Source organism: Bipolaris victoriae, assembly GCF_000527765.1.
Source record: "Bipolaris victoriae FI3 unplaced genomic scaffold scaffold_26, whole genome shotgun sequence".
Classification (NCBI taxonomy): Eukaryota; Fungi; Ascomycota; class Dothideomycetes; order Pleosporales; family Pleosporaceae; genus Bipolaris; species Bipolaris victoriae.
Window position 1 is genome coordinate 231,772 of NW_014575366.1, and position 9,967 is coordinate 241,738.

The following is a 9,967-nucleotide window of genomic DNA, read 5'->3' on the forward strand; positions in this document are numbered from 1 at the left end:
ATATGTAAATTATGTATTTCATCCTGGAAACGTTGTACAAGCCAGGAACATCAAATAGTCAACACCTCGATCACCACTGCTACTACCCAACACTCGCCATTAATATCTAGTAATGGCGCGAAACTCAGTAATCCCTGATGCAGACAAAACAACACCAGAAGCTAAGGCAGCGACATCCACTCAACGCGTTGCGCAGCTTACAGGGCACCTCGCACCCCCGGCAGAAACTGAGAATGTGAATACACCTACTCACCCAAGCTTGAGCATACCATACCCCGTTTCAAGATTCCAGATTGATCCTAATCGTCACATTGACCGTGTGCGAGAGATCAAAGTCGGTATTATTGGTGCTGGACTCTCAGGCATTAGTGCTGGTATCTTGCTACCGGCCAAGGTTCCTGGCCTTCAGTTGACCATCTTTGAGAAGAATAGCGATGTGGTAAGTTTATAATGCACTAGTCATCACTACGTTTCTAACGAAATCCTAGAGCGGAACATGGCTGGAAAACACTTATCCTGGAGTGCGGTGTGATATACCTGCTCATGTCTATCAATCGACATTTTCGCCAAACACTCAGTGGTCCGAGATTTTCGCCCAGGGTGCTGAAATCCGTGACTATTGGCAAGAGCAGGCGAGGAAGCATGATGTGTACAAGTATGTCAAACTGCGACATCGCGTTGACAAAGCAGAATGGGACAATGCCAAATCCCAATGGAATCTCCAAGTGCATAATCTCGAAAATGGCCAGACCTCAACCGAGACGTTTGACTTTGTCATCGCTGCGGTTGGGAGATTTAACGCATGGAAGCTGCCCAATTACCCTGGCCTGGACGAGTATCAAGGTCATTTGAGACACACATCGAACTGGGACAACTCTTTCGATCCCAAGGGCAAAAACGTCGCGGTTATTGGAAACGGTGCAAGCGGTATCCAGGTCGTACCAAACCTACAACGGGTATCTAAACATGTCACGCACTTTGTACGCAATCCCACATGGATTGCAACATCGTGGGCGGGCGACGAGCGTACTTTTGAGCCACAACCTTATCCTGAAGAAAAGCGCGAGTCATTCAAAGATCCCCAAACATACTTAAAATTCCGCAAAGAGCTGGAAGATCGATACTGGAGAGGATTTCGCGCAATGGTACGCGGCTCCAAGGAAAACGCTGGAATAAAGGAGCAATTTACCGAGGTCATGAAGAAACGCTCTGCTAAGAAACCAGAACTTCTAGATGGCCTCATCCCAGACTTCTCGCCGCATTGCAGGCGCTTGACACCTGGGCCAGGTTACCTCGAGTCACTCACAGAAGACAATGCTGAGCTGGTGAAAACACCCATCAAACGCTTCACACCCACTGGCATCGAAACAATAGATGGGAAGCATTATGAATTCGATGCTATATTTTGCGCTACAGGAGCAAACACAGATCTCGTTCCTCCGTTCCCCATCAAGGCAAATGGCGAAGATCTGAACAAAGCCTGGAAACCCGACGGCAAATGGGGTTTCCCATACACATATATGGGACTTGCTACTCCTGGTTTTCCTAACCTCTTCTTCTTGGCTGGTCCTCATGCCACAGGACCCTCGGGCACTGTCCCGCAAGGTGTGGAAACATCACTCGCCTATTTCGCCAAAGTCTTCCGCAAGGTTTCTTCTCAAGGAATCAAGTCTATTGCGCCAACGAAAGAAGCCACCAACGACTTTGTCGACTACTGCGATGCTTTCTTCCCCACTACAGTGCTAACCGATAACTGCTCGTCGTGGAACAATGGCGGCCTACCCGGTCAGCGCATTCACGGGCTTTGGCCTGGCTCCGCAGCTCACATTACTATCGTCAGACGCGAACCACGCTGGGAAGACTGGGAGTATGAACGAGAAGACAAGGGCAACCGATTCGCGTACTTTGGGAATGGGTATACGCAGGCGGAACTGGATGAATCGGTGGATATCACTTCCTACCTTAAACCACCTCAAGATGTCGACCTGAGAAACCTTCACGAACTTTGGTGGGATCTCCCAGGCGCACAGAAGAAGAATTGAACAATTCTCATTCCATAGCTCACTTCTTTTGCATACAATGCAAACCTTACTTTCACAAACTATAAACTCCTGATCAATAAAAACCCTCTATCCCCATCATCTCTATGCCTCATCATCACCCCCCTATGCCTTGACCGCTTCCCTCCCCCTTCGCATACCCAAAAAAACAGCAAGTAGACTCACCACTACAAATCACACCCCTACTAACATGACTAACATGACCCTCTTACACACCCGCCCATGCTCTACGGTACTACCGTACACAGTAATACCTCCAATCACGACATTTCCCTATCTATTCCGTCATCCCTCCCCCCCATCTCCACTTCCACCCCGCCTTACCTACTCCAACAAACCCCGCTCCGACATTTCCGTCAGCAAAAAGAGAAACAACGCTGCTTGTCTTACACTTGCAACGAAAAAAATGGCGTGCTGTCCGCTCATAGTGTCGCCAACGTACCCTTTCCTACGCTAATCGGCCCGACTCGGTTGTACGTGTGTATTCCGCATGGACAAAGTGCGAGTGAAATAAGATTTTTTTTGGCCGAAGTTCGGGAAGGATTGTTTATTTGGTATGTGTGTGTGGGGTGGGAGTGGAATGGTTTAGCTAGCTGGTGGAGTTGTGCGTGTGTGCCGAAAAGCACGTCACAGAAGCTTAGTATTCGCACATCTGGTCAGGGACATGGGGAGGGGCTACTAGGCTTTTTGGTATCGCGCAAACACGGGATATGGAGGCGGGAAGATGGGGGAGGGTTTGTAAGGGATTATTCTAGTTGAGCTTTTTTTCTGTCGGTAGATAAGATAGAAACGGGGGGCATCTGCCTGGAATTTTTTGTGGTCTTGGAAGGACTGGGTTTTTGTTCACTTTTGTTGTTCTTTTTTTGCAAAACGGTTATATATATTGTACTTGGAAATTGTTACCATGGCGGATGATCATAAGGTTTCGTCGATTGAATCGGCAAGTGATGTTAATGATGGGAAACGGGATCATCCAGGTTCGTTGTGCTTTCATATGTTTTTGTTTGTTTCGAAATGTCTAATGTTGGTACAGTTCGATGGTACCGCTCTACATTCTTCAACATCACGATCCTCGGACTCTGCAACTTTAGCGCGCCGGGAATATGGGGTGCGATGAATAGTCTAGGTGCTGGAGGCGCGCAATCGCCGCATCTCGTCAATGCAGGGAATGCACTTACCTTTTGCTTGATGGTGGTTAGTTGCTACTTCAGCAGTGTGATAGTCAAGTACATCGGGATCAAGGGTGCTTTGATTTTTGGAACGTGAGTTTTCTCTCTTTCCAACCTACTACCATTTCTTTGCATTCAACTAACGTCGCTTTAGAATTGGATATGCGCCGTACGCAGCTGCTCTCGTAGGTCCCATCTCTTTCACCATTCCTATCGTCTCCAAGCACATATGGTTCTAACACTACACATAGTACACAAACAACAGATTCGGCACAGAATGGTTCATCTACCTCGGTTCCTCCCTCTGCGGCATCTCCGCAGGCGTCTTCTGGATGGCCGAAGCCGCAATCGCAATCGCATACCCCGAACCCTGGAACAAAGGAAAAGCTCTCGGATACTGGCTTACCTACCGTCTCGGCGGCCAGATTCTCGGCGGCGCAATTAATCTTGGACTGAATTCGAAACGCGACAAAGCTGGTAAAGTCACATACGTTGTTTATCAGGTTTTCATTGCGTTGCAATGTATAGGACCGGTTGTAGGCTGTTTCTTGAACAGCCCTGATAAAGTGGAGAGGAAGGATGGAAAGAAAGTGGAATTGAAAATTGCAAAGGACCCATGGTTTGAGATTAAGGAGACGGGGAGGTTGTTTTTCACGAAGAAGTTTCTCCTCATTGTGCTGTGGATTGGGCAGGCTGTGTTTGCTGAGGCAGTCTTTTTCACATATCTGGCTCGTAAGTTACACTTTGGTTTCCTCCAAAAATCCCCTCGTCTTCCATTGTACAGTCAGAGAGCTAACCGTCTTGACAATTATAGTCTGGTTCTCAGTCCGCGCCCGAGCTCTCGGATCCTTCCTCTCAGGCATCATCGCCGTCATCTGCGGTAACCTTCTCGGCGCCTACCTCGATCGCACCTCCATTGCGCTACGCATTCGCGCCCGTACTTCCTTTTTCACCATCGCCACGCTGCAAGGCGCATGGTGGATCTGGGCCACCGTTCTCGCCACAGAGTTCCGCGACTCCCGACCAACCTATGACTGGGTATCTGACGGTTTCGGCCGTGCCTTTGCCGTCTTCATCTTCCTGACCATCGGTTTCCAAATCAACTACCTGTTCCTGTACTTTGTCATTGGCAATCTGGCGGAGAATGAAGAAGAAGTTATCAGATATGCGGCACTTCTCAGGGGCACGGAGAGCGCGTGGCAAGCGGTTAGTTATGGTATTACCAGTGTCAAGGTCTTTGCAGAGGTGGGAGCAATTTACTGGAATTTCGCATTATGGGGGGTTTCGCTTTGGCCGGCGTGGTTGGTAATTCGGGAGTTTGGCAAGAAATTGACGGCGATTGAGCAGGTGGATTCAGGCGTTGTTGTGAGGGATACAACACCGGAAGTGGGAAAGTAAGGGATGTTAGTGAGATTTGATAGAACGGTGGTAAAGCGAGAACTCTTAGGAGGTATTGTAGATTTGAGAATAGAAATGCATTTGTAATACTATTTTCCGCGTAAACAACTGCAAGGCACTCTCTACATTATCATAACCTCAAGCAAATACCAAATCAGCTATATCAACGACCTTGGTATTGAACAAGATACACTATACCACCAACGCCCATGTCAATTTTCTGTATCGCCAATAGAATGCAACGATCTCCCCCAGTCATCAGTTAAGCACAGCTACTAGTCTACCTCCGCTGACCTCTCTCCTCCGCATTCTATCCAGTCCCCCGTTAATCTCACCCAAACCCTTCACGACTCCCACGACATCCGGCGGTACCAAGAGACCCTTTGCTAACAACTGCTCACACCACGCACTAATCTCTTCACCTACCTCGGGTACCTCATGGTAAAGCTTTATAGGTACACTATGCAATACCACACCCCCCGGCACGTCCTTTTTAGGCAATCCGGCCATACCCACTAAATGCGAGCGAGCAGTCTGCGGGCTTTCCCCAAGCGGGGTAGACGGTGGAGTTGGAGGTTTGGCCCCCGCGCGGTCCAAATGCTTAGCATGCTCGCTGGGATGCGCTAGGCTATGAAGGAGGTGCGTAGCCGTTTCTTTGCCGATTGTGTCGAAGCCAAAGCGTGCGCTGTGACCCGTGCTAGCCCGGATAATCTGTATTGCTCGCTGCGGGTCGTGCGAATCGACAATCAGGTCGCTGCGGATGTGGTCGGTATTTGAGAGTCTAAGTCCATGCTTCGCGGTGTCGACTACGGAGATGATTTTGAGGCCTGCGAGACGGGCGAGTTGCTTTGCTACGTGTGCGCAGGTTGAGCTGCCGCCCCAGACTACGAGAAAATCTCCGGGGTTTGCTCGTTCGGTGTGCGAGATGCTGGAGAGGCATTCTTGACGTATGTCTGCGGGAAGTGTCTCAGGGTTTAGGTTTCGTACCATCTCGAGGAGATCAGGGCCATCTTCGATACTGCTGAAGTTGACGCCCATGCATATTCCCAAAGCAAGGACGGCTGATACAAATGCAACGCCAAGGATGCTACCAGAGTTGATGGAAATGTCTTTTGGGATTCTGATTGTGTTGAATGACGAGGCGATGCTGTATTGTTGATATGCAGCCTTGCGGAGGTCTCGATAATCAGTCGAGGGTACAGTTACAACGTCGCCGGGCTTCAAACGAGATGATGTTTCGTCTCCTACTTTGATAACGGTTCCAGCAAATTCTCGACCTGCTATATATGGCAGTGTCGGGATTCCAAAACCAAAATCACTGTTGAGTATGAGATGAAGAGAAAACAGGAGCGGCGTCACCAAGTTCAAGGCTTACGGTGCTTTCCAGTCAATTGGATTCAGCCCAATGGCTTCAACCCTGATCAGGAGTTCATTCCCAAGTTTGATGGTTGGAGTGGCGTGACTGGTCGAGAGGTCATATGGCTGGCGGGCTGCATGTAACAACAGTGCATGCTGCTCTGAAGGTGGTTGTGATACTGATGTTTTCTGTTGAAATTGGTTCTGTGTTCTCGCTCTCTTCCCAGATGAGGATCTCGAAGGGGATTCCGCTGCGGAGCTTCGCGTGCGTTTCTTTGTCGATTCCATTTTTAGTTGTGATATCAATGGCTTCAGTGAGACATTTTAAGGTCATTCAAAGTCCCTGCACCCACGCCAAAGTCATACTGTGTGAGTGTCGTGCCGGCAGCCCCACGCATGTCGCGTCCCGCAACAAAGGTTCGTCATAGTGCGTCGTGGGCTAGACAGGCTAAACATGCACTTGAACTGCGTGCGTGCCGGGAAAGGAAGCATTGGGTGGAGTAAGAGGGTTGTCGCCATGTTGGAGTAGTCTGGCGTGACACGGCAGCGGGGTAAAATGGCAGCGAAGGGCCGAACTATCATTACCAGAAATGTAATAAAGTAGTGGAGTAACTCCTATATCGGAGGAGAGCGTTGAGAAGTAGCGGTTCGGATTACTGTATCCCGGCTCGAGTGTTGTTAGAGTTTACAGATAAGCGATGGCGTTAAAGGCGGGTGAAATCACATCATCCGCTTCAACCTACTCGCATGTGCCTCGGCGAGATTGAGCAGCCAAACTCCGGACACCTTAACCGCTAAACATGACGAAAAGGAAGCGAGAAAATGGTGGTGAAGCTACGAAAAATGGGAGGCAAAAGAATGGCGAAGACAAGCCTAAAAAGAAGTTGATCATCAATGCCTTTGTGGAAATGTGTAAGTCCAAGTTGATACGCGCTACGTCCTATCAGAATCAGTATACTCTGTATATGGAATTTGTAGAGAGTTTTGGAGAACTAATTCTGGATTCTGTACAGGCAGTGGCCATCAGTCGCCAGGATTATGGAAGCATCCTGACGATCGCTCTCATGAGTTCAACAACATCGACCATTGGGTAGACCTTGCAAAGCTACTCGATGAAGCCAAAGTCCATGGCATCTTCATAGCTGATGTTCTCGGGGGTTACGATGTGTACAATGGTAATCTTGATGCAGCAATAAGGTCGGGTGCTCAGTGGCCAGTCAACGAGCCGCTGGCAGTTGTCAGTGCAATGGCCGCAGCGACCAAAAGCATTGGTTTCGGTGTGACAGTGTCGACTACTTATGAACAGCCGTATCATTTGGCTCGACGACTATCTACTGTTGATCATCTGACAAAGGGCCGGTACGCTGTCAATGTTCTGCTTCCCTAGATACTGATTCAGTTACTGACTCTTGGCAGACTAGGCTGGAATGTAAGCAACCCCGACTCCGACCAAAGATACTCCTGCTAATTTTAATAGATTGTGACGAGCTATCTGGACTCCGCCGCGAGGAACATGGGCATGAAGGAGCAGTTGGCGGTAAGTGCTCCCGCCGATGAAAATATGTTGCTGACTTGTATAGCACGATGAGCGCTATGGCCAAGCTGAAGAGTATGTCAAGGTCATGTATAAGCTCTTGGAGTCTTCTTGGCGAGACGATGCTGTTGTTCGTGATCGAAAGAAGAACATGTTCTCTGATCCAGATCGGATCCGACAAATCAACCACAAAGGCAAGTATTTCGAGGTACCCGGTCCGCATATCTGCCAACCTAGTCCACAACGGACTCCGTTGATCCTGCAAGCGGGTGCCTCGAAAGCAGGCAAATCTTTTGCGGCGCAAAATGCAGAAGCAATCTTTGTTTCTGCACACGCGCCTATCGTGTGCAAAGGTAACATTGCTGAGATCAGGGAGATTGCTTCGTCGCAGTTTGGAAGAGACGGGCGTTCCATCAAGTTTTTGGCCCTTGCGACTCCCATTATAGGCAGGACAGAAGAGGAGGCACAAGCGAAGCTTGCAGAGTACCGAAAGTACGCGTCATTGGAAGGTGCATTGGCGCTTTTCTGTGGCTGGACTGGGATCGACTTGGGAAAGTATGGTGACGAAGAGGAGTTGCGCCACGTTGATAGCAATGCGGTGCGGTCGACGGTGGAGGGTTTCGCTCGCTTCTCACCCGGCACATCCAAATGGACTAAGCACACAGTGGCAGAGCACATCAGCATTGGCGGAATCGGTCCTATTTTTGTCGGAACTCCGTCACAGATAGCAGACGGGTTCCAAACATGGGTTGACGAAGCGGATGTGGATGGATTCAATATCGTAAGCCATTATCCTTGGAAGTGCTGGTACTGAACTAACAAATGCGCAGGCATATGCGCTCTTTCCTCAATCTTTCAAAGATGTTGTAGAGTTGCTGCTTCCAGAGTTGAGAAAGCGCGGGATGTTTTGGAATGACTATGCAGTTCCTAGTGGCACGTACCGAGAGAATTTCTATGGAATCAAGGGACAGACAGGTCCTCCGGACGAGCATGTTGCGTCGACGTATCGATGGAAGGCGGGTGTCGATGCCAAAGATCATGTTATTCCAGAGTAAAACAAACAACGCTAGTCTTCACACCAAATTGCATATCGAGTCCGGATATGTGTGCATAGCAGAGATGGATTGTTTATTCGAAATCTATTCGAGAGCATGCTGGCAATATATATGCTATGTTGTGAATTGAAACAAGAGGTACACAACAAGCACTGTTTTTTTCTCCGAATATAGACTGTGATTGATCCTATAGAATATGCTTGGTTATTGCAAATAGCATCAAAATCATGTTGCCATCCTTACCTTACCACCGCTTGAGAAAATGTTGGACTTGAAATCAAAGGCATCTACGAAGTGACAATAGCCAACGTGTTCTGATATTGTTGCTTAGATATTATTGCTTAGTTCAAGAATTTACATTGTTTTGATCATGCTGTCCTGATGTCTAGTCCTTCTTTTACCAAACTCTGCCCATGTTTAAAGTATTGTACGCATAATCATTCTGTGGCACAGCGAGTTATAAGATCTTTCCAAATTGATTGATAGCCTAGACAGTACATCCCCGCCACTCAGCAATTGAAAAAGATACAAAATAGCCAAAAATGTATGTATAAACGAATGTCCAAAAGCGCTCCCAACTTTTTCTCCACATCCTCCACTTCCCAACCCTGCTCCTTTCCTTCCCAGTTGTCGGCAACTGTATCCAACTCATGTGTAATTGCCACTAGCAACCCTGGTAGAGGATAACAGACGCAGCGCGGTTGACGTTGTTGCAAGACGTCGTCTGACTACCCTCAATACCCTGGTGATGAAGCTTAGTTCCGCGGCACCCGGACTGAGTGTAGTAATCAGCAGTAGGGTAAGGGTTCGCGGCACGCTCCCTCCACAGCCAACCACTGTAGAAGAAGAAGTTGGTAGCACTGACGCAAACACCGCATCCAAAGCCGGAAGTGACAGCGGTTTGAGCACCAGAGCATCCACCGGAGCTGTAACCCTGCCACTCCCGGCCTCCGGCTCGAGCCTCGATCCTTGAAAGGGGTTTCGCGGGAGAGAGTTCATCAGCGTCGATGGTGCACTGTGCGAGCTTTTCCATGCCAGCCCAGCCAGTGGTGTCGTTGAGAGACTGGTATTCGGCGAATTCCTCAGGGGTCCATCCGGGACCGTCGGTGCAGGCTGCGAGGACTTGGCCGCTGGAGAGTGCGAGCACGACGGCTGCGACGCTGAGGGCTTTCTTCCAACCGGAGGCGAACATTGTGATTGATGTTGGGGTTCTGAAGAATTTTAGTTACTTGGTCTGAGAGTTGAGCTATGCAGCTCAAATGCCAGTGGAATTTTACCGGTGAACTTGATATGAATCGAAGCTGTGAGTCTTGAGGATGCTGGAATCAGATGCTGTGCGTTGTGAGGAAGAAGGAGATGATTGTGGTTAATATTTATATTGAACTGTCTGTCGGA

The 9,967-nt window shown here is 48.9% G+C and overlaps 5 protein-coding genes across 5 annotated transcripts; 3 read left to right on the forward strand and 2 right to left on the reverse strand.

The window, feature by feature from the left end:
* Window positions 1-112: 112 nt before the first annotated feature.
* COCVIDRAFT_94428 (hypothetical protein) lies at window positions 113-2,042 on the forward strand (the record flags this gene model as incomplete). Its single annotated transcript, XM_014702989.1, has 2 exons — window positions 113-439; window positions 489-2,042. 2 exons carry the CDS (start codon window positions 113-115, stop codon window positions 2,040-2,042), a joined length of 1,881 nt encoding a protein of 626 aa, XP_014558475.1.
* A 922-nt stretch (window positions 2,043-2,964) lies between these two features.
* COCVIDRAFT_14501 (hypothetical protein) lies at window positions 2,965-4,627 on the forward strand (the record flags this gene model as incomplete). The annotated part of the gene is made up of 5 exons (XM_014702891.1): window positions 2,965-3,037; window positions 3,094-3,322; window positions 3,384-3,414; window positions 3,481-3,961; window positions 4,044-4,627. The coding sequence occupies 5 exons, from the start codon at window positions 2,965-2,967 to the stop codon at window positions 4,625-4,627; spliced, it is 1,398 nt and encodes a 465-aa protein (XP_014558377.1).
* Window positions 4,628-4,885: 258 nt separating this feature from the next.
* On the reverse strand, window positions 4,886-6,271 carry COCVIDRAFT_94621 (hypothetical protein; the record flags this gene model as incomplete). Its single annotated transcript, XM_014702990.1, has 2 exons — window positions 4,886-5,945; window positions 6,003-6,271. The coding sequence occupies 2 exons, from the start codon at window positions 6,269-6,271 to the stop codon at window positions 4,886-4,888; spliced, it is 1,329 nt and encodes a 442-aa protein (XP_014558476.1).
* Window positions 6,272-6,783: 512 nt separating this feature from the next.
* COCVIDRAFT_14503 (hypothetical protein) lies at window positions 6,784-8,572 on the forward strand (the record flags this gene model as incomplete). The annotated part of the gene is made up of 6 exons (XM_014702892.1): window positions 6,784-6,895; window positions 6,997-7,342; window positions 7,400-7,412; window positions 7,461-7,520; window positions 7,564-8,298; window positions 8,348-8,572. The coding sequence occupies 6 exons, from the start codon at window positions 6,784-6,786 to the stop codon at window positions 8,570-8,572; spliced, it is 1,491 nt and encodes a 496-aa protein (XP_014558378.1).
* A 664-nt stretch (window positions 8,573-9,236) lies between these two features.
* COCVIDRAFT_94435 (hypothetical protein) lies at window positions 9,237-9,764 on the reverse strand (the record flags this gene model as incomplete). Its single annotated transcript, XM_014702991.1, has 1 exon — window positions 9,237-9,764. The coding sequence occupies one exon, from the start codon at window positions 9,762-9,764 to the stop codon at window positions 9,237-9,239; it is 528 nt and encodes a 175-aa protein (XP_014558477.1).
* Window positions 9,765-9,967: the final 203 nt, after the last annotated feature.